Source organism: Rhinolophus ferrumequinum, chromosome 9 (genome assembly GCF_004115265.2).
Source record: "Rhinolophus ferrumequinum isolate MPI-CBG mRhiFer1 chromosome 9, mRhiFer1_v1.p, whole genome shotgun sequence".
NCBI classification, from domain to species: Eukaryota; Metazoa; Chordata; class Mammalia; order Chiroptera; family Rhinolophidae; genus Rhinolophus; species Rhinolophus ferrumequinum.
In genome coordinates, this window is record NC_046292.1 from 10,563,030 (window position 1) to 10,586,379 (window position 23,350).

Genomic DNA, 23,350 nt, shown 5'->3' on the forward strand with positions numbered 1-23,350 from the left:
GGTCTGTCCCCCCAAGGACCCTGGGACCCACCTACAGAGGGCTGAAGAGTTCCAGACAGGTAGTGACAGCTCAGGACACCAAATCCAGGTGACCTGTTTCACTGAGGCACACCCTAAAAAAGCCCCAAGCCCAGCATATATTGACCATTCTCTGTGCTCTCCTCACTGTCATTGTCATATTTTATCCTCAGGCTGACCCTGACAGGTAGGCAGCCATACCCCCGGTTTTACAAAGAAACAGGCTACTGCCCAGGTAGTTAGTGAATGGCCATGGAACCCACGTCTAACTGACTCATAGGACCTTGGGAGCTTCCAGGCCAAACTGAGGTGTAAGCGCCCCTTCCACCTGACAGGGCAGGTAGGGCCACCAACCCAGGGGGAGAGGGAGAATAAAGACCACTCAAGGTGCACAAAGGACACGGGGTGGGTGGGTGTCAGTGGGAGAGCCCTCCCACCCGCCAGGCCTGGGCCGGGGGAAGGGAGGAGGGGTCGAGGGAACAAAGAGAGGGGGAGGGGGCAGCGCGGGGCGCGGCCGGCCAGGTGGGGGGGCAGGTAGGGGCCGCTTCCGCCGGGCGGGAATCCCAGGCCCCCTCCCCCAAGCCTCACCTTTTATGGTAAGGCGGCCGGGGCTGCGGGGCGGAGGGAGCCAGGGGGCGGGGAGGGCGGAGGGGCGGGAGGCCCGCGCTCCTCCCGGCTCTGCTCGCTCTGGCGTCGGACCGGAGCCGGCTGGGGCGCGGGCGGCCCAGGTAAGCGGGGTGGGGGTTGGGGGGTTCTCGCCCATCAGGCCTTGCCCTGGCCACACACAAGTGACAGTGCGGGCAACCCCAGGCCGAAGCCTACCCCGCCCCCAGCCGGGACCCCTGCCCCCTGGAGGGGGCTGGGGAACGGGCTGGGGGTGGGGGCTATCCTTCCGTCCTCAGTTCCTCCGTTTCTGTCCCCGGAGTAGGGGGTAGGGTTGGTGTCCCTGCCCAGGAGCGGAGCGCCAGGGGCGGGGGTGGGCAGGGCGGAAGCTCCCGCACAAAGAGGACAGACAGCGTCCCGCACATGGAACGAATTAAAGTCCCTGGCGGTGCCCCATGGTGACCCGGCCAGCCGCCCTGCTTGGCTGCTTGCGGGAGGGCGCCGGGTTTCTGGAGCTCCGGGGACCTGCGGGCCCTTTTACCCAGCTAGGGTTAGGGGAGGGGCAAGGAGGGGGGCCCCAGGGCTGCCCCTCTCTGGGCCTTAGACCCCATAGGTGTTTGGGACAGGGTGAGCCTGGGCGATCCCCAAGGTGTGTGCTTGGTGGCATGGGTCCTCCTCCTGCCCAGATCTGAGGACCCACGGAAGACGCTGGGCGGTGTGCCTAGATTTCTGTTCTTCATAATGACAGAAGCTAAGTCCTGGGCCTCCTAGGACCCCCAGGAGCCTAGTCCCTAAGGGTTCCTCTTCCCCCCCAGGGGCTGAATAACCAGCTGGCCTTCTCTTTGCACTTACTGTACCAAGATCTTGAGCACCATCTTTCCTTTTAGTCCCTCAGCCAGCCAGCGGTCAGGACAGACCTCATTATTCTCACTTTATAAACAACCTGGAGCCCAGAGAGGTTCTGTAACCTGCTCAGTGTCGCCCAGCAGGAAAGCAGTGGGGCCCCTGTAAACCCAGCCCTGTGCCTCCTCCACTTCCCTGGAGTGGGAGACAGGGAGGGGGAACACCTATCTAAGGCTGCAAGGTCCCCTGCGGTGGAGGGGGGTAAGGGGTACAGTCACACCTCCCCCTCCCTCAAACTTTAATTCCAAACCAAGCATAGATTGCTTATAGAGTATCAAAGAACAAAGCTTAGGGGCTGTTCCAGAGTTTTGGGAAGGGGTTAGAAGGAATAGGACAGGGGACAATGGCAGGGGTCACTACCGGTAGCCCCTGGAGGCCCTCCCACTCAGCCCGGCCGTCCCTGCCCTGGGCTTTAGCTTAAAGCCGGCTGGGTGTCTGGCTGGCTGGATCTCAGCCTCCTTCCTTCCTCTTGACAGGAAATGACTTTCCTTCCCTTTGTTCCCACTTTCTCTGCTTACCCAACTGGATCTCAGATTCACCCTCTGAGGGAGGAAGGATGGGGGTGGAGGGTCCTCTGGGTGCCCCACAGGGAGTTTTCTCACATGTACCCCACTCCAGAGTAACGTGGGGGCAGAGGGACCAGAGGGAAGTTGAGCTTCCCTTTCCTGCCGGTGCCTGACTACTGACCCAACAGACCAGGCTTTGAAAGTCCCCAGCTTGGCCCCTTCCCTTGGGGCCTGAAGTCCCAGCAAGAACCGCAGGGAGTGTGTGTGTGTGTGTGTGTGTGTGTGTGTGGGGAGGGGGGGGTGCCCAGCTGTGAACATCTGGCGTCAGCACTGGGAAGCTTGCCTTGGATGTTTTCCGAGAAACCGCCAGATCCAACTTCCTTAAGGGGTGGAGTGAGGGTCAGAGCTGGGTGAGAAGGAGGTAGAGGGGGCATCCACAGAAGTCTTGGGAAAGCCCAGAATACACTGACCACAAGGTGATTGGTTCAGATTGGGGCATTCTGGGGTGAGAACAGGCCTGAGAATTTGGGGCCCCCATGCCACCCAGGGATGAAAAGGTGTGTCTCAGGTCCTAGGACACCCTGTGGACGCAGATCAGATAGCGCTCCGTTAGAATTCCTAGTCTGCCACGGATGGCCTGTAAAAGTCATTTAACCTCTTGGGGCCTCACGTGGTCCATCCATGAAGTAGGGGCAAAACGGGCTGTTTTGAGAATTAGATGAGTTTTGAGACATGGAAGGCCCTGGGGGCACAGTGCATGGCACACAGCGCCTGGCACAGCCAATGCTTTATCAACCAGTGCCCTGTTGTTTCTTATATTTAAATCTCAGATGCACTCTGAAAGTTGTTTACAAAAATTGATAATTAAACTTGTAGCAAACGTGGGGGCAGAGGGACCAGAGGGAAGTTGAGCTTCCCTTTCCTGCCGGTACCTGACTACTGGACCCAACAGACCAGGCTTTGAAAGTCCCCAGCTTGGCCCCTTCCCTTGGGGCCTGAAGTCCCAGCAAGTCCCAGCATAAAACCAAAGATTATGACAGTCAATATAAGCGTATACACTTCCAGACATCACATAAAACAAGACACAAAAGAGAAATATTTTAAAGAATTTTGAAGCTTTCTTCATAGATTGGTTTCTTTTTCAGAACAGATATTTTATGACCAGACTGAGCTATACATTTTAACCAAACATATAAACCAATTTAGGAGAAATTTACCAGCATATGTTGTTTTTGTTGTTATTGTCCATCAGTCACCAAGATTGCCCAGGGGGCCAGTTGAAATTCATACAGAGGGAGGCCTTGGAGTGGCCCTCCTTACCCCTACCCCTACCTATCCCACCCCACTTCTCCAGGTTAATTCTCTAGGTCCTTAATTACTCTCCTCCCCGCTAAACCGGGTGGTCAAAAAAGAGGCTGAGGCCAGAGGAGTTTGGACTTGACTTGAAAGTGGTAGGGAGCTATGAAAGACTTTTGAGTAGAGGAGAAACAGCTTTACACTCTGCAAAGATCACTCCAGGGGCAGGGTAGGAGGCAGGTTTGGAGCCCACTGGGGCACCTGCCTGAACCAGGGCCATAGTTTTAGAGACGGGACAGAGAGAATCCAGCAATAGAATTAGGACCTGATTGGCTATGGAGGCTGATGGTGGGGAAAAGGATGCTGGCTTGTGGACTGGGCAGGGAGAAGGCTCGGTTCAAATTCCAGCTCCACTGCTGTATGACCCTGAACAAGTGAGCTCACCTCTTTGTCTCCGTTTCCTTATCAGTAGTGCCTCTCCCCCAGCAGCGCTGGGGGGATTTATGGGTTAATGGGCAGAAAGTGCTTAGGCCATCGTGAGCACAGAGTAGCTCTTGGTAACCAGCAGCTCTTATTGTTCTGTCTGCTCTGCCTCCTGGAGGCCGGCCCTGAGGCTGTTTCCCTCCCACAGCGGAGCTGGGCTGAACCTTGGGGACTTTAGCTCTCCCAAGAGAATCCTGTTCCCAGGTGAGGGAGGTACCTTAGGGTGTGGCCGTTGCAGGGTCGGGTGGAGCTGTAGGCGCTGCTCCTTCCTCACACTTCTTGGAAGAGGAACATGAATCATTCCTTAGGGGAGCAGGGTAGGGTTGCCCTTTGCTCCCCCAGGTGTGCAGGTTGGGGGGAGGGGCAGTCAGGCCTGTTGGGATCCATACCAAGTCACTGGGTGGACACCTGCCCTTCCCCAAAGGACCTCGCCAGCTCCTTCTTTGGCTGCGTTGGGTGTCGCTGGCATGGTGGGGTGTTGCTCCTGTCTTGCTGGAAAGAGGGAGGCTCCATGTCCCCAGGTGGAGGGTCAGTGTGTCCATGTGGAATGCACCCCCATGCCCCGAGCCTTGCCTGAGTCCAAGTTCCACTCTGCTCCCCACCCCACCAGGAGCCGAGGCAATGGCCTCAAAGCCTGAGAAGCGGGTCGCCTCATCAGTCTTTATCACCCTGGCACCCCCACGTCGAGATGAGGCTGTGGCTGAGGGAGTGAGGCGGGCAGCTTGTGAGGCCCGGCCTGGCTGCCCCTGGAAGTCTCCTGCCCCCACGAAGGCACCTGGTGCTGGCTCGGCGGGGAGGCCTAGTCCCTGGACACCCCCTGGCAGGGCTGTGGCCACAGTGCCAGCTGTACCCCCTCAGCTCTCCAATGGAGGTAAGAGGGTAAGAAGTGGGAGGGAGACTGGGTCTGAGGCAGCACTGAGATGGGGAGGAGAGGGCAGGCTCTGAGGTCATTCATTCATTCATTCATCAAGCACCTACTATGTGCCCGGCAAACTCTGGAACCCACCTGCCTGGGTTTGAATCCTAGTTCTTCCACTTCTTGGCTGTGTGATATTGGCAAGCCACTTACCCTCTCTTCCTCAGTTTTTCTAATCTGTAAAATAGGGATAATGATAGTACCTTCCTCCAAGGGTTGTTGTGAGGATAAGATGAATTAATACATATGTTTAGCTCAGCACCTGTCACGTAGGAAGTGTTAGATATGTTACTTGCTGTTATTGTTCTGGGCCCAACAGTGGGTACTTGAAAAGAGAGACAAGGTTTTCAGCCTGCATGAAACTTACATCTTACTGGAAATAGAGACAATTAAATATAAAATATAATATCTAGAAGACACAAGTGCTATACAGAAATAAAATACAGTGAATAAGTAAGGAGGTGAAAGTTTTCATAGGGTGGTCAGGATGGCTTCTCCAAGGAGGGGGCATTCAGCTTAGACCTGAATGACGGTGGAGCTGGCAGGCCGAGGTGGAGCTTGAAGGACAGGGGGGAAACCATGTGCAAAGACCCTGAGCAGGAATGCATTCGGTAAATTGAAGGACCTGAGAGGCGATTTTATTATCTCTCTGGCTCTTTTGTTCTTTTGCTGTGTCATCTCAGACAAGCTGTTTCCTTGCTTGGTTCCTTCCTCTGGAAAATTGAAATTTGGTCATGTGAGTGATGCGACCATCACAGAATGGATACTTCACAAATGACTGCTCCTTTTACATGTGCTTGGTCTGAACTGGTCCTGCTGCCATGGTGACAGAGAGCGTTCCAGTCCTCTGTCCCTGCCACTTCCATGGAAAGTCTCAGCTGTTGGGTTGGGTGGCAGCAGTGAAGCACGACAACCCAGCGGCGTGAGGCAGGGGGTTAGCTCATCATCTGGCAGGGCATCAGCTGGAACAAGGAGTCACTGAGATGCTAAGTGTGAGAGACTAGCCCAGGATGGCAGCTGAGCCCCCCGGGCTCCCCCAGGTGCCTAGTCAGACATCCTGCTGTCCTTAGCGAGGCTAGGCAGCCCTGTGCAGCCATCACCATGGAAACCACCTAGAGACCAATAGGAAATGCCAATCACAGGAGGTCAGAAAGGGGCAGGAGAAGGAGCCACACATGAGAGTGCACGGATATTCATTATGACGCAACCTACATTGATCTTTCCGTCCTAACCATGCAGCCTAAGAACACAGCCTTCTCCAGCTGCTTCTCCGTATAGGAAAACCAGGATGGTGATGTCCCAGATTTACACATCAGGACGTGTGACCAATGGGGGGAAAAAAGTCTCTTCTGTGTAGCAGAGGGAGCTCAAGAAATATTATTTTGATGCCAAAATGCCAAAATTTCCAGGGCATTTCCCTGGAATGATAGGCAGAAGATCCCGGAAGTCTGGGAACAAAACCAGACCTTCCTCAGAGCGGGTAGCCTCACCGTCACTGATCAGCCATTTGTTTGCCAACTGGGAGAACTCGAGCCAAGCACAGCACATCTTGGGGTTCAGCCTCGCTCGAGTGAGATAAGTCCTACGTGAGCAGCTTGGTCATGGCCTGACCACAGCACAAAAGCAGGCCCTGGGGCCCTGCCAGCTGTTTAAAGCCATCTCTACAGCACGCTTGCATCTGATGCCTCTTCTAGTGCTTACGCCCTCAGGAATCCACCCACATTTCTTTAGCCCTTTCATCCTGGCAGAAGTCCACATCTTCCACACCCCCAGGCTTCCTCCACTTGGCCCTGGACACTCGCCCAGCCACACCACCTCTCTCATTCTCGGGCTTCTCTTTGAAAGGCTGCTCCCCGTCCTCTTGCTCTCAGCCACCTGAGCCGAATTGTGCTCGTTCACCCCCTTTCTGCACACCTGCCCCGTGGCCCCATGTCCCTCACTCTTGAATTCCTACCCGGGCAGGTACCTGCCCACCCTTCACAGCTTGTTCTCTACGGCCTAAGGCAAGTCCTGGGAGAAGCCTCAGCGCTCCTGCCCTGTCTCCTTCCCCTGGCTCCTGATCCACATTAACTCATCTGGAGCGCGGTTCTTATACTTTAGTGGTGTCAGCATATATCACCCCCCCCTTTCAGCTGGGGTGGGGGCTGTTCCAACACAGCCGGCTGGGCCCCACCCTGGCTGTTTCTGACTCAGCGGGTCTGTGGTGGGGCCTAAGAATGTGATTTCTTTCCCATTTCCAAGAAATGTTGGGGCTCTGGTTTGGGGAGCACATTTTGAGAATTACTGTTTAATCCAAAAGCGTAAAGCAGGTGCGACTTGTGGACTAGAAGAGTAGTTCTCAAAGTGTGGCCTTTGAACCAGCAGCATTGGGAACTTTTCAAACAATGAACATTCCTGGAGTTACCCCTCGCCTGCCGAGTCAGAAGCTGTGGGGGTGGGGAGCAGCCGGCTGAGTTTGAACAGGCCCCCGGAGAACAAGCTTCCTGTCTGTACAGTCCCCTTGGCCCACGGGAGAAAGGAGGGTTCATTATCTTCATCAGCGAGGTGCCCCAGTGAATTAGCAGAGAAGGGGACCAGAGCCCAGGCCTTCAGGGCGCAGGGCGTCGGGCGCTTTCCATCTGCTTTCCCTGAGTATCCAGGGCAGGGCAGTCTGAACTTGACGGAGCCTGGTTACCTTGGGCCAGAGCCTGGCTACCTTGGGCCGTAGTGACAGGAAGTGGGCAGATGCCTCCCTGTCCTTTACCCTGAGGCTCTATTAATAGCACTCAGCCTGTATGTGGCAGCGACAGGGTCTTCACAGGCAGATTCATAGCCCTGCACTACTCTGCCCTGATCCCCCAAGGGAGCTGTCAGCCCCTTGTCAGAGCAGCATGGACGGGTGAGAGTTACACGATAGTCAGTTCCTGGATAGCAGAGGGCCTAGGGCTGCGGCAGGAGCGGGGTGATCCCCCGCCCACCTCTCCCTGCCTGCCAGGAACACTGCACCCAAGAGGCTGTGTGCAAGGACTAGCAGGTAGGATGGAGGGCTACCCTCTCGATGTCATTCCTATCTTGTGTGTATGTGTGTTTGCTGTTAGGTTGTTGTTGTGTGTGTGTGTTCTTTTTTAATGAAACTTTCAAACATATACAGAAGTAGAGAAAACAGTACAAGGAACCCTGTGTACTCCACATCCAGTTTCAACAATTACTAAGATTTTGCCACATGTGTTTTGTCTATCCCTCCCTCCCTGCGTCCTTCCCTCCTTTTTTTTCTCCCTTCCTCTTGTGAAGTATTTCAAAGGAAATGCCAGTAATCAGGTCATTTCAGCCCCCCCCCCGATTCTTCAGGGTGCGTCTCTAAATAGGGCCATTTTGTTACATAAGCACAATGCCAAACAAAATCAATAAGAATGCCTTGTGATTATCTAATGCTCTATCCACAATTAATTCCCCTGAATTGTCATAAAAATGTCTTTTAACTGTTGGATTGTAGTGGAATGAATGGCTTACATTATGCCTTATCTTTCTTTTGAGCTATATCATTCAGTGGAATTTTAAACTTTTCCTCATCTGCAAAACGAGAATTAAATGAGATGATTCATCCTTTGAATCAGGATCAAATAAGATCTGTACCAGCGCTGTCCAATAAAAATATATTGTGAGTCACAAATGCAAGCCTGGTATGTAATTTATAATTTTCTAGGAGCCACATTGAAAAAAGTAAAGAAGAATGAAGTGATGTTACTTTTCATAACGTATATTATGCCAGTATGTAAAAACTGTCATTTCCGCATGTATTCGTTATGAAAGTGACTATGAAATAATTAACATTCCTTTTCCTGTCCTGAGTTGTCCAGCGCATCTTAGTGTGGACTTTTCACTGAATAGCTACACGTGGCTGGTGGCAACTTTATTGAACCGCACAAATATATATATATTATATCTGGTTGTTCTCCAAAGTCTCTTCATTCGGAGGAAGTTCCTTCTCTTTTTCTCTCCCTGCCACTGACATGTTGGAGAAATAGGGTGTTTCTGCAGAACCTCCCATTTGCGATGATGGGATTTGAGGACCAGTTGGAGGGCTTAAGATCCACATGGTGGGGCCCCACCCAGGACTTTCTGATTCTGCCCAGCCCCAAAAGGTACATTTCTAACGTTCTCCCTGGTGGTGCTGCCGCTAGTCCAGAGCCACACTTTGAGAACCACCACCTTAGGGGCTGGTTTTGCTTGTAACCCAAGTGTGCCTGAAACCCTGGCAGGGGGCTGGGGCAAGGTTTCAGGCACACTTACACCCAGGTGTGGAGGGCTGCTGTGGCGGGCTTTGACACTGCTGTTTTCTGGCCCCCTTCTGTGCATCATGTCGTCATCTTCACAACAACCCTAAGCAATCGATACCCGTTTTCCAACTGACACTCGGAGAGACTAATATCTTGCCTGAGGACACATATCAAGTCAGTGGCAGAGTCAGAGATGGATCCCAGGTGTGGGTGACCTTAGACCTGAGCCCTTAGCCTCCTCGCTGTACAGCTTTCCGGGCAAGTGGACACCTCCTGTGTTCATCTGCAGAGACTCTAGCGAACCCTCTCTCCTTTTCTGGATGCAGGATGTTCTCTTCCTCCTCCTACCCTGGATGGCGAAGACGCACTACCTGACCTGGACCTCCTCCCACCTCCGCCACCGCCCACACCGGCATACCTGCCTCCTCCTGAGGACGAGTCCTCTGCCTCAATGGGGACATTACTCATTTCGGACTTAGAGCAACTGCACCTGCCCCCACCCCCGCCCCCACCACAGGTATTGCTAACCCCTAGATCCCTGACGAAGTCCCATGGGGTACCGAGGAGAGTCTGAGCTTTCAAGCCCTTTCTAAGGGATTTTGAGCCTGGATGTTGTTTGGTCCATTCTCCTGCCTGAGGGCAGATCCTCTTGGAAGCTCTCTGAGGCTGGTAAAAATTTGTCTTATCTTTCAAGGTCCTGTAGAAGGGTGCCACACCCTTTCCCCCTCAGGTGCCCTCTTCAGCTCTAGGAAGCCTACATTTCATCCTCTGCCCTTAACAGAGACCGTTGTAGAAATGGGAGGGGCTCCAGGCCAAGGGAAAACCTGATTCCAGGAGATTCCTTAGAAATAGAAGGAAGTAGCTTTGACTGGTCAAGGGAACCCAGGGTGAGGAGCTGGGAGACCTGGACTGCAGCCACCACTGTAACCTTCTTGCTGAGTGACTTCAGACAGGTCACTGGCTTCTCTGGGCCTCAGTTTCCGCCTCTGTACAATGGGGCTCATTGTGCCTGGGGCCACCAGATGAGGAGCAGAGCTGAGGGGGCTGTGTGGGGTCCCCACTGGATGACTCTTCCGTCCCCCACAGGTGTCCCCACAGTCCCTGGTGGAGGGGCCTCCACTCCAGGCTCGGCCCAGTCATCTCTGGCCTGCAGAGGAGCTCCCGCCTCCCCCAGAAGAAGCTGTTGGCTTCCCCGAAAAAGAGGCATCCACAGGTATGGGCACAGGGCTGGAAGGACTCTGGGTGGTCCCCGGGGACCCTCGTGGGGCTAGCATGGGCTTCCAGGCAGGAATTGGGAGAGCAGGGATCCAGCTCACAGTTCAGGGATGGGCCTTGTAAGTTTTACATCAACTTTATTTGTAGTGTGTTAACCATTTCTCCTTTATAACTAAAATCCACTTAAATTTGGCCAACAAAATTTGCTATAAAAGCAAAAATGCTTTGAATTTCTTTCACTATTTAATTTTTTATGCATAAGACCCTCCCGTAGCACAAAATAGAACACACGAAAGGGTACCCAGTGTAAAGTCCGCCGTGTGCCCCATGCCTGTACCACCCAGTTCTCTTCCAGATAGACAGCCTTTGTTGTTAGTGACTTGCATATCCTTCCAGACATATTTTATGCATATGCAAGCAAATATAAATATGTCTCCCTCCCATTCGTCCACAAACAGTAGCAAACTGCAGTTTTGCACTTTCTTTCCTTGTACATCTTAGAACTCATTCCACATCAGAACATAAAGTGGCCCCTTACTCTTTTTCACAGCTGCATAATGTTCCTTAGCAGGGCCCTACCATGTGCATTTAGCCAGTCACCTGTGGATGGGTGCGTAGGTGGCTTTTTGCTGTAACAAATAAGGCCGAGATGAATTACCTTGCATGTGGGTCGTTTTGCCTGTGTGAAAGTTTGTGGGATAAATTCCTAGAAGAGGAAGTACTATGGTCAAAGGGTACGTGCATTTGTAACTTCAGTATTTTTGCCAAATTGCCCTTCTGGGTCGGCCTGATATCCACTGCCACCAGCAGCAGTGTCTGCGTGCCCGTTTGCCCACAGCCTCGCCTACACTGGGTGTTACTCATTTAATAAACGGTATTAAGTCCTTACCAGGCACCAAAAGGCCTTCTCTACTCCAGGGTTAAAAATAATTCTTCCCTGGTTTCTTCTAGTGTTCTTATTGTTTCATTTTCCACATTGGAAATGATCTGGGTGTGAGGTGTCATGAGGGACCCCCCCTTTAATTTTTTTGCGGATGGCAACCCAGTTGTCCTGACACTGCATCTCTTGTCAAAAGCCATTCACATTGCTTTCTATTGCTCCTCGTGTCCCTCAGGCGATGAGGACACACTCACAGCCCCCCCCCCCAGGGGTTCAAGGTAGACGCCTGGTGCTCTGGGCACGTTTTGGGTGGTGAGGGGGTATAATACCCTCAGGCTGGGCAGGACATTGCCTGTGTCTCCTCTACCCTAGACGTCTGTGCCTTCTGCCACAAGACTGTATCCCCCCGAGAGCTGGCCGTGGAAGCCATGAAGAGGCAGTACCACGCCCAGTGCTTCACGTGCCGCACGTGCCGCCGCCAGCTGGCTGGGCAGAGCTTCTACCAGAAGGATGGGCGGCCCCTCTGCAAACTGTGCTACCAGGTGACCCCCCTACGGCAGTTCTCCAGATGCCAGGCACTGAGCTGGGCACTTGGGAGACGTTATATTATTTCATTCCCCACAACAATCCTGGGAGGTAGGCACTATTGACCCATTTCACAGATGAGGAAGGTGAGGCTGAGAGGGAGGGGAAGGAGCTCAGCCAAGGTGTATTAGTTCCCTGTGGCTGCTGTGACAAATCACCACAAACTTGGTGTCTTCAAACAATACACATTTATTCTCTTGCAGTTCTGGAGATCAAAGTCCAAAATCAGTTTCACTGAGTCAAAATCAAAGTGTTGCTCTCCCCCCACGGCCCAGGCTCTGGGGGAGATCCATTTCTTTGCCTTTCCAGCTCCTAAAGCTGCATTCCTTGCATTCCTTGGTTCCTTTGTCCATTTTCAAAGTCAGCGGGGTAGCCTCTTGCTTCAGTGTCATATTTCCTTCTGTGCCAAATCTCCCTCTGCCTCCCTCTTGCAAGGACACTTGTGATGGCCCACCTGGACAATCCAGGATAATCTTATCACAAGATTCTTAACTCAATTACATCTGTGCATAGTCACGGGTTCCAGGGATTAGGACCTGGATCTCTTTGGGGACATCACTCAGCCTGTCACACAAGGTCACACTCCAGAAGGCGATGGAGATTGGGTTCTACCCCAGGCCTGTCTGCTTATGGAGGCTGCCTGTGGTCTGGCCGCTCTCTCACCTAGAGCCATAAGTTTTCAATGCATGGTCTAATGCGGGGTGGGGTAGGTCTGTGTCGCCTCTGGGTACCACATGCAGTCTGGGAGAGCTACTTTAGATGCCAAGGTATTGGAGTTGCTGACTCTCCGACGCTGTGTGGTGGCGTTTGTCAGTGTGATGTACAGACCACCCACAGACGCACCGCCTGGGTGTGCACAGGCCCCACCGTGTCCTCCTCAATTGGCTGAACCTGGCGATCTGCATTGTTAAGTCTTTCAGGTGATTCTGATACACACTGAAGTTTGAAAACTACTGATTTGAGGAGTTAGAATTAGGAGTTGGGACTACCTAGAAAATTCCAAATGATTTGATCCCAGGCAATGAGGAGGCACCATGGGAGGAGAAAGGAGCCCTCTACCCCATCAACATGCAGTGGGGATGTCTTTACCCGCCTCCCTCAGCTTGAAGCCAGGCAGGGGTGAGGCACTGAGGGGAAACAGGGGTGAGGGGAGCCTTACAGCTGGAAGCAGCCAGGAGGGACTGGAGCTGTGTGCTGGGGAGAGAAGGGCTGCCCCCAGGAAGGCAGGGAGGGGAAATTGGTGCCCCCACCTGACAGACGAAATCAAGATAAAATGAATCGGAGCACAGCCAGGAAGGGAACGAGACATGTCGAGGAGAAAAGATGGACTGGTTAGAGGGAGGCCTTTTGCTCTGCCTCAGTGATATCTCTCTAGCTCTATATCACTCTCATCCCTCCTCATTCCAGAATGGATTTGAGGCAGTTTATAAGATTAAAAGGTTGCACATATGCCTATAGTAAACAATAATGTTGGACACTTAAAAATGTGTTGAGAGGAAGGATTTCATGTTAAGTGTTCTTACCACAATAAAAAAATTTTTTTTTTTAGAGAATGCGGATAATACTATTAGATGTAAACTAAATAAATCAGAACAGAGGAAAATCAAAGTAGAAAGTGAGATGAGACCAAAGGGAAAGTTAGTACCCCAAAATATGTGAAAGGAAGACCCCCTACAGTTGTTCCTAAAAGTGGAACATGGAATTTGACTCTGAGCTTCCAAGTGGCCAAATCGAAAAGGGAAAGCGTTTCAATGTTTATTGTCCATAAGATAAAAAGCACACCTGTTCCTCCAGGAATTCCTTTTCTTGACTCTGAGATTTAAGAGAAATATCTTCTATGGGCCCTAGTAGACACTGGCCTTAAGCATTTCCCAGTAACAAAACATACCATCATACATAGCTTCATGGCATGATTCCTCACTGTAAGCCAACACAGTGCCAAGTTCGATCCATTTTAAGAAATAGTGGAGGATTAGAGGTACTAGTTATAAGCTAAATGCATGAATTTGAGCTCCCCTCCTGTATCCATGGCCTTCTGGGTCCCTTCTGAGCTGGTCAGAAGCCCCTTGTGGCTGACATGGGCATATGCATAGGATGGTTCTCTGCTCCAGGATACCCTGGAGAAGTGTGGCAAGTGTGGTGAGGTGGTCCAGGAACACATCATCAGGGCCCTGGGCCGGGCCTTCCACCCAACCTGCTTCACATGTGTGACCTGTGCCCGGTGTATCGGGGACGAGAGCTTTGCCCTGGACAACCAGAATGAAGTGTACTGCCTGGACGACTTCTATAGGTATGAGGGGTCCGAGCACAGAGGGGACAGGGTGGGACTCGGGCAGAACAGAGGAGCTAAGCCTGAGTGCTGGGGGCTGGGTCCGAGCTTTCCTGCAGAAACCTGTCTGCCTGTTCTACATACCCTCTATCTGACTGTGCATCTGCTTGCCAGGCACTCCACTTGCCAGGTCACTCTACTTGTTAGGTCATTTCATCCTCAAAATTGTCCGATTAGGCAGGTAGTATTAAGGGTTCCATTTTACCAAATGTAGAAACTGAGACATGCAGTGGATAAGTACCCAAAGTCTGCCAGCTGGTAAGTATGGAAGCTTCGACTCAAACCCCCGTCGATCTAACTTCAGGGCCTTGCTTTCAACCCCCAGACCACAGTGCCTCCCTGGAGCCAGAAGAAGCAGTGGCTACAGGGATATCTGGAGGCTCAGTCCCTGCGCTCTAGTTGTTTACTGCCCACAGGGAGAGATGGATATGCCTCTTAAAAAGAAAGGCAAGAAGAGGAAAAAGCAGTGACCTATAATACAAGACAAATGGAAAGAGCCTCCACCACACTGAACTCACATGATGTCTCTGCTTTCTCAAATTCTAACATTCCTCACTCACTTCCTTGCCTCGAGCTAATTGTACCCTGGGAAGTCGGGTCTAATTACACGTCTCTCCATCCACTCCTGCCAGGAAGAAATAGGCATTTGTGGTTGTAGCTCCAGGTGTAGTCACATAGCAACAGGTCTGAAATAGCTCTGGGATGAGAACTAGAGCCAGCCTCCGTTCTGACAGCTAATTTCTGTGGTTGTCAGCATGAACGCCTCCCGAGCGTGGGTTCCTTTCCCTCTAGGAAATTTGCCCCTGTGTGCAGCATTTGTGAGAATCCCATCATCCCCCGAGACGGGAAGGATGCCTTCAAAATCGAGTGCATGGGAAGAAACTTCCATGAAAACTGCTACAGGTGTGAGGTGAGTGGAACAATGATAATTTAATGACATGCTGCAGGTCGTGTTCCAGGACCTGGGGTGGGGGGTGGGGGCGGTCTCTGCTCTCACATCGCTCACTACCCAACAGCAGAAACAAATAAGAATAGAAATAATTGAAATAATTACAAATAGAGTCTATTAATCAGAACTGTTTGAGTTAATGATAGAAACCAAACTCAACCTGCTTTCTGCAAAACGGAATCCTGGGAAGTCTCATGGTAGTCATGTCATTGATATCAAATTATATTAGCAAGGCTCTCTCTCCGTCTCTTGGTTCTGACTTTTTTGTGTTTGCTTCATTTTCTCTTCCTGTGGGCTGGCGTCCTCTGTGAGGATGTTTGGCCCAGGTTTACATCCTTTTAACTTAGGAACCACATCCAGGGATCCCAATTAGTCCCAAGAAAGCCTCTGATTGGTCCAGCTTGGGTCACATGCCTATTCTGGACCAATCACTGGTCAGGGGATATGATTAGCAATCCGTGCGCCAGGAAGGCAAGAACCCTATGACACAGAGAGGCTGATACAACTACAGGGAGGAAGAAGGGGATGCTGGGCAGACACACATCACAGATGTCCTTTCCAGGTGCGGGGAAAGAGCACGTGTAAATCAGATTAGGGACTAAGGCAGTGATCAAGTCTAACCAGGGTGGTGGCATCAAAGGTACTCTTACAGAGGAGGTCATGCCCTTTGTCTTACAGGATGAGTAGGAGTTTGCGAGATATTCAGACAGGGAAAAGGAAGTCCAGAAAGAGACAAGGGTCTGTAAAAACCTGCATGAGCAAGCCTGAAGAATCAGGAAGTGGAAATTCCTAGGTGTGTCTGGAGTGTAGAATGCAAGAGCGTGTAGTCAGAGAGGAGGAAAGGGCCCCCTGTGCCAGGCTCAGGAGTCTGGACCTTGGACTTCAGGGAGGGATGAGGCTGAGCCGGGAGGCTGGTTAGAAGCGGGTACAGGAGTCCCAGCAAGAAAGGCCCCTCGGAGTCATGCAGGTCCCCTGGTTCAGAACTGTCCTATGCTTGAAGTTCTGCTGTCACTGTCTTGACATTTTAAATTTTTGAACAAGGGGCTCTGCATTTTCATTTTGCCCTGGATCCTACAAATTAGATAATCAGTCCTGCTGGGGAGGCTCCGAGTCCTCTCCTACCTCTACCACTGTCACTTCCATACCACTGATGTTTCTATGATCCCTAGTGATGGGGCCAAAGGTAGCAACTCTTATGGGTGTTGCCTAAGTGGGGACGCCCAGAGCAAATCTCTGAATCCGCCATTGAGTGATTCTAAACATTTATTCAAACAGAGGCATGGAACCAAGAAGCCGTTTTATTTTCACTGAGGGCGACTAGGATGCTTAGTGGAGAAGGTGACAGATTGCTTCATAGTCATGTTATCTTTGTTGATTAGAGTTCAAGGTCCAACTGATACAGGATCTTGAAGAACAATGATGAAACTCAAATGCTGTTATCACCACCACAGCCTTCCTAATGTCCAGGGGTGATTAGCATTTTCCTGAGCCTGGCTAGTGAGCAAATAATCTCTCCCTCCCTGCTTGTCCTTGGTCAGCTTGGCCTGGGCTCCTGTGAGCAGAACCCAGGCTGCTGCAGAAAGTCAGAGTTGGGACTCTCGCAGTTTCCATTTCAGATGGTAAGACTCAAACCGCTGTGGCCTGGAACCGAATGGGGGTGCTCTTTCTTTAGAAAGGGAGATGGGTTTCCAGGTGCCGTCATTGCCACTCCTGTCATCATTCCTGCTCACTTCGTGGTCCGTGTTATTTATTAACAATACGGTTATACCTGGATGGTGTTCTTTACTTTATAAAATGCTTTCGTGTACTTCGCCTTACTTCACCCTAATGACAGTCTTGTGATGTGGGAGTTATTGTCTCCATTTAAGGTGAGGAAACTGAGGCTGAGAAAAGTGGTTCCAACCCTGGTTTGTCTGGACCAGGTCTAGCCAGCTTCCTGCCAAGCTACAGCTCACTGTCAGACGGTGTGACTCGATCAGAGTGGAGGTGTTTCTGCACTTGATTCTAATTTAGAACAGTCATACGTGCCCCTTTGGGACTTTAGGTTTGGCACTTGATGTGTTGAGAATGCCAAACAAGTGGCCCTAGGAATAGCACAGATCCTGGCTTTAAATAACCCAAGTCCTGTTTAGAGACTGGAGGTGCAGTTTCAAAGAAGAGACACACGAGGGCGCCGTCAGCAGACTCTGCTGCCGGGCAACCCTGAACCCAAAGTTAGGGGGGACCAGCCCCTCTGGACTGATGAATGCAACTTCCAGAGGACACCAGCCATGTCCTGAGCCAGGTCCCTGGGCATTAATTGTTCCCATGATTACCCCACAGCGTGTGCCTAGGTGAGGCCCAGATGAGGTGCAGATTGGCAGGATAATGAAGTTATCAGTTTGGGCCCCAAATCTGCGTCCTCCTTGTTCTGAAGTCCTTTGGTGATCTGACAAATTGGGATATTGAAGTGTGTGCCAGTGTTGAAGCTGTGCGGGCAGTGGGACAATGACAATGAAAAGACCCCTGGACTCTAAGCCTGGCGACCTGGTCCTATCCCAGGTCTGGAACCGGCTATGCAACCTGGGGCAAACCCCGTCCCTCCCTGGACCTCAGTTTCCCCATCTGTGAGATGAAGGTCTGGACTAGATTGAGTTATGCACACAGCAGATATTTATCACACGCCCGGGGTGCAGCAAGCCCTGGTCTCGGCGGGATCTCGCAGGAAGTGGGGTTACTGCCTCGCGGAGTTTATGTCCGAAGGGGGCTGCTGGTGTTTAAGGTCTTTCTAGCTCTTTGCATGACTCCTCAGGGGACTTCTCCCAGTGTCCTCAGTCCTCCCCTCAGCTGACTGCTCTTATCACTCACCCCGTGTGGATGAAAGCCTTGTGTGCCTTGTCGTGTCTTTCCTGACAAGACCTGGCCAAGGTGTGCTGGGCGAACAGAAGGAGGAGCTCCCTGCCTCCCCCTTAGGGAGTCCGTTCACTCCATCCATTTCATCAGCAAACGCGAGGTGAGCCCCCACCCCGGGCGGGCTCCGTGCTGCCGTGCTCAGGATTGGGGTCCAGCCACATGCCCCTTGTCCCTTGTCCCCACAGGACTGCAGGATCCTCCTGTCTGTGGAGCCCACGGACCAAGGCTGCTACCCGCTGAATGACCGCCTTTTCTGCAAGCCGTGCCACGTGAAGCGGAGTGCCGCAGGGTGCTGCTGAGAGCTCCCCCCAGGCCTGGGGGCCCTGAGCCGCCCACCAGCCCCGGTCGGGGGAACCCTTCCCTGACTCGGTTTCCCTTCCTGACCTCCTGCTCTTGCACACTTTCCTTCCGAGCCACAACAGGGACCAGCCCATCATGTCCGCATCAGGGGCTGAGCGACCCCAGCCCCGGCCCCCTCCCAGCTCAGGGCGGGTGGCAGGAGACAGCGCCACTCAGACTTTCACGTCTTCCTCTCCTCTGGGCACTGGAAGCCTTCCATACCATAAGCATCAGGCCCGGGGGGCATGTCTCTGAGGCTCTGGCCCCTCTCGAGCGCTAGCCTTGACCCCATTTCCAGGGATGAGTTGGGTCAAGTCTCCAGGTGGTCTCCTGTGTACCTAGCCGTGACACTTTAGTTGTCCCATAGGGGGGTGCTGAGATCAGCTCTGGCTTGCAGGACTGAGCTGTTTTAGTAAAACTCCAAGGTCCCTTAAAAAGCGCTTTTTTAAAAATGTGAGGTTTAAATAATGGAGAACATTCTTTGGATGGGGCGTAGGTGGATCTTAATAGGAAATGTCTCCCATTTGTTCATAAACGCACAAGAATGTGACCTGGCGGTGGTGTGGCCATGGACTTCTCACCTGGGCGACGTGGGCCTAGCTAGGCCTAGCTGCGAATCTGAAGAGCAGGGGCAGGAGGAGAGGGAGACATGCTGAGGCCCAAGGACATCGGCAAGCCCTCCACCCTGCCTCTGGCGTTCCCGTTTGCAACAGTGAGTCAACAGACACTGGTTAAGTCCTGTTGTCTGCTGGGGAGCAGGGCACAGGAGCTCTGAGTGTTCTTCCAGTAGCTTCGACCAGGGCTGTACACACACCACACACACACACAGACACACACCTCCAGGACAGTGTCAGGGGCTGTCCCTTCAGCCCCAAGACCCACTCAGGCCCTCCCGCCCGGGCTGCCCCATGACCACTGCCTCCTGAAGTTCTCACCTAGAAGATTTTTCTTCCCTTTTAAGGAAAATCACTTTTGTTGCTTGGTAACTTCTAGACACTTTATAGGGCATGAACAAATTAAACAAGGTGTGCTTTGCTCCCTGGGGTCGTCTCGTGTACTGCCCAGCTTATGAGGATACCGGGCTCCACATCCTGGGAGAGACTGTGGAGCCCGTTAGAGGCTTCAGACCAGAGCACAGCTTCTTGCCCGAAGCTTAGAGCAGCGAGCCCCCACGACCAGGCATTCACATACCACGCCCACAAATTTTGTCATAACCAAGGACCTCCTCTTCTCTTACTGCCTTAATATTTTCTTTAAACCAACATACTTTTTTTAAAACTCACTTCTGGCTTTAGTCTTGTCTAAGCAATAATATATCCCTGCAGTCATGTGTTGCTGAGCTAGTTCTGTTTTTTTTTTTTTTATTATTATACACGAAAATAAATGCACAACTATTAGAAGTCTGTCTGTGTTCCACCTAAGATCTCGCCTAGTAGCCCTAGAAAAGCGTTCCTTGGGCATCTGCTCATGGTGGCACAAGTGTCCGATGCCTGCACCTTCTTCCCAAACGGGGGCTCAGCTCTGCAGCTCTGGGAACTAGCGTCCCTCGTGAAGTCTTGCACTGGCCAACTCGGGCATGATCTGGACGTGGGCCACCTGCAAAGGGGTTAGCTGCAGGGGATCCAGAGTGGAGCCTTTGCTGTAGGACGCCCTCTAACGCCACCAAATCCTTCAGCAGAGTCAACACATCCTCAGGTTGTCACTGCAGGTGAACGAGGCCACTCGTATATCGACAGTGAGGCTTGCTCGGCGGGTGCAGCTCTAGAGAGAAGGGTGCGTGATGGGAAAGAGCCCTGGGCTTGGGGAACAGGCAACTCAGGTCTCAGACCTGGCACTGCCACTCAATAGTGTGGCCTAGTTCTTAATCCCTGGAGCCTTGATGTCCTTGTCTGTAAAATGGGAACAACACTAATATCAGAGCCGGTTGCTGTGAAGGAAAGAAATGTTGGGCTGGTGGACTCCTGACTAGCTCACGTGTCACCTCCCTCTGGTGCTAGCCAGCAATTTGTCATCACTCCTTTTACCAGCATTCCTCAATGGTCCTGTTGAAGCCTATCAATCAGAGACCACCGGGGATGTGCCCCTAGTCAGCAAAGTGGGATTTATTGTGCTGCGGTGGCCGCACAGCATAGGGGACTGCAGTCTCAGTACTTGGACAGGTACTGAGGAATTCCGGGGGGGATTTAAGGAAGTGGGGGTTTGCTCCAGAGTTGTGCTGTCAGCACAGATCAATTCTATGACTGAGAAGTTTTATTTAGGATACGGTGCTGCAGCTGTGGTGGTGAGGGGAGCGCAGTGGCTCGCAGGATAGGGCATGCTGGTCATTTTTGCAGTTGGCCTAGAGGCACAGTGCTCAGAAAGGACATAACCACAGCGAGCTGTGAGCTCGGAGCCCACAAGGCCCAGCTCTGAGGGCCCCACTCTTCTCTCTTAGTCACCAAGTTTGATGGGGTGTGCTTTTTCCTGTCATGGAACTGTAATCTTGTGCTGTGATTCCTCATGTCCCAGCCTGTTGCTGATTGGTTGTGTTTGGCGGGGTGGTATCTGGATGCAATTCTGCGGGGTGCCTTTGTCTTCCAGGCTGCACAATTGTGAATCACTCCATTAGAGGACACTTCTAGGGAGATTTATGCTATGTGAAATAAGCCAAATACTATATGGGTCCACTTAGATGATGTACGTAGAGTAGTCAGATTCATAGAGAAAGAAAATAGAAGGGTGGTTGGTTAGGGGGCTGGAGGAAGAGGGAATGGGGAGTTGTTTAATGAGTACAGAGTTTCAAGATGAAATGAGTTTGGAGATGAATGGGGAAGATAGCTGCACAACAAGGTGAATACTTAAATGCCACTGAACTATACACTTAAAAATGGGTTAAGATGGTATATTTTATTATGTTTTACTACAAATATATACATATCTATTTAATGTCTAGAGACAGCAAGAGGGGCTGATAAAGTGATGTAGGAGTCCTGAGAGGGGAGACGCGTACCCTGGATTGCTGTCCTCGAAAGGCTAGCCATCGCAGTGTGCAAACCCAGAGAGAAGCTGCCGACGGACCTGGGCTTTCTGAAGACAGGTGCCGTGTACAGCCACTAGAGGGCAGCATGGGCTAGCGGACTGGGCGTGGAGCCCTGGGGACCAATGTTATCATGCCTCTGGGGGGGTTAGTCCTCAGCTTTCCAGATGCAAGATGGGAATACTTCCTGCCCGCCCACCGCACGTGATTGCAGGGAGGAAGAGAGAAGAAAAGAACTGGAAAACAAGACAGTGAACAAGCGATGTGGCTGTGGAATTGCTTCAATTAGAACACATCTTGGAGGGAGACCCATGCCTCAGGAGACTGAATTCCTCATTCACCCAAACTCCTACCTGCTAGGAGGGTCTCACCTGGGAGCTCCTGCACTGCCACCCTTGCAAGTTGGTACTTGGGAACCTGGGCTCAATAAGCATATAATCGGGACAGGACCGAATGGGGTTGCTGGGGAGCCCAGAGCCCTTCTGCCTGTCACCGTCTTCCCAGAGCCCCTTTTACTGGGCCACACCCAGGCGCTCGGAGGTGTGAACTCCACCCAGCATGTGCCAGCCCCTCCAGGCTGACCCAGTGCTGCTCCCTACACTTGTAGGGACAGAAGTGGTAGAAATGAGGACGTAATGGAGAGCAGAAGGGGCTGAGGGGCGGGGAGAGAGGAGAAGGCTGGGCTGCTAGGGAAGAATCCCGGCCACCACAGGATATTTTCAAAGAAATGGTTTTATCAATTTAAAGTGCACTTCTCGTAAAGTGAATAGCTACTCAAAAAAAATTTTTTTAAATCCAATGAAGTAGGTACTGTTAATATCCCAATTCAGAGCCAAGGAAGTTGCACATCAGAGAAATGGTGTAACTGTCCAGGGCTGCACAGCCGAGGTCAAACCAGGTCCAGTGAAACTACAGCCTTCTGCTATAGACTCATGTTACAAACACCCATATTCTAGAATGTTCCAGGTGCCAAAATCCAGCTGAAAATAAACTACATGTCTTGTACCTTTCCTCTTCAAAGTTGCCGATTTTAGGCTGCCAGGCTCTTGCTTGCCAGTGAGATGTAATTTCCCCAATTCATTCGGAAAGGACCTTGCATTTGTAGTGTGTGAGCCATACCAATCTCGTGAATGATCATCAGGTTAGAGACCATGGAGCACACCCTGTTCATGACCTTCCTTCTGGAGAAAAAAATGTGCGCTTCAGTGGAAAACTACACACTGTCTACAGCACACCTTCTGGAATTCCAGCCTTTCATTGTCTTTGAGCTATTGTACAACTCGGTAAATGGTAGGTTACTGATAAATTCTGTCTCTCTGGTAGATGGGACCCCTTACCCCCTCATGGAAAAACCAGTTTTGCCTCCACGTGCACATTCATTTCATTGTTCCTGGCCTATAACTGTGAATGTTCTTCTCTTGCCGTTTTGAGCCAGTGGGTTATAACATCCTCCTGGTTCCCTTAGGAGTTAAATAAAATGTTTAACACATCTTAGTTTTACATTTGTATGGAAGTCATGATTTTACCTTGTTTTGTGGAAATTTTAACACTTCCTTCACGGATGGTCTCCTTTAGGCCAGGAGAGGTGGTGTTTAGCAGTGTTAAAAGCAGCAGGAAGGTGGCAGCGCCTCCGCCCCCCCCCCCCAAAGCAATCTCCAAATGGGTGTAGGCTCTGGTCAGGTGGACGGCACAAGGTCTTACAAGACCTAGGCTACCCTCTGGTTGAGCCCCTAACTTGACCTTGAGACAACCTCTTTGGGTCTGAGGGTGAGGAAGGGCAGCAGAAACCTTTTTCTTTCTTGAGTTCTTGTTTGGGGTGAGGCGGAAGATGTCACATGATTGATTTTGCATGACAGGAAGCAGATTTCAGCAGGGTTCAGCAGGGTTTGGTAGCCTGCCTGGAACTGGAACCAGGCCTGACTGGCTGGGAGACCTAGGCTGGGACCTGCCTGCCCCTCAGGGGACCAGAGGGCTGCCACACTAAGAGGGGGGGGGCTGGCCCTGGGCTGTTCTGCACTTGTCCTGTGGTGTCTTCCCAACACTTTGCCTGGTCATCCTCATCTTACAGGTGAGGAAATAGGCTCAGGCTCAGAGGAGATGCTGACTTGCCCCAGGAACAGCCAGCGGCCACAATGGGACGACTACACCCCAAGATTTCTTTTTT

General features: G+C 51.8%; 1 protein-coding gene across 5 annotated transcripts; it reads left to right on the forward strand.

Annotated features, from left to right (window-relative positions):
* The first annotated feature begins 336 nt into the window (after positions 1-336).
* On the forward strand, positions 337-22,602 carry FBLIM1 (filamin binding LIM protein 1). 5 transcript variants are annotated; one of them, XR_004423948.1, is made up of 9 exons: positions 4,106-4,126; positions 4,420-4,680; positions 9,308-9,498; positions 10,068-10,194; positions 11,449-11,618; positions 13,773-13,951; positions 14,783-14,900; positions 18,017-18,882; positions 21,103-22,602. XR_004423948.1 is itself a non-coding variant. In XM_033115524.1 (8 exons), the coding sequence occupies exons 2-8, from the start codon at positions 4,431-4,433 to the stop codon at positions 18,128-18,130; spliced, it is 1,149 nt and encodes a 382-aa protein (XP_032971415.1). In that variant the 5' UTR covers positions 337-358; positions 4,420-4,430; the 3' UTR covers positions 18,131-19,573. The 5 variants fall into 5 exon arrangements, 4 of the variants coding, with proteins under 4 accessions (XP_032971415.1, XP_032971413.1, XP_032971412.1 ...); XM_033115524.1 differs by lacking the exons at positions 4,106-4,126; positions 21,103-22,602 and adding an exon at positions 337-358 and having other exon boundaries at positions 18,017-19,573; XM_033115522.1 differs by lacking the exons at positions 4,106-4,126; positions 21,103-22,602 and adding an exon at positions 653-746 and having other exon boundaries at positions 18,017-19,573.
* Positions 22,603-23,350: the final 748 nt, after the last annotated feature.

What these genes read in the sequence shown, in the direction of transcription:
- FBLIM1 (XM_033115524.1), top strand. Translation starts at nt 4,431, where the DNA reads ATGGCCTCAAAGCCTGAGAAGCGGGTCGCCTCATCAGTCTTTATCACC. An exon ending in CACCCCCGCCCCCACCACAG is followed by an intron (nt 9,499 to 10,067) that starts GTATTGCTAACC and finishes CGTCCCCCACAG; the next exon opens with GTGTCCCCACAGTCCCTGGT. An exon ending in TGCCTGGACGACTTCTATAG is followed by an intron (nt 13,952 to 14,782) that starts GTATGAGGGGTC and finishes CTTTCCCTCTAG; the next exon opens with GAAATTTGCCCCTGTGTGCA.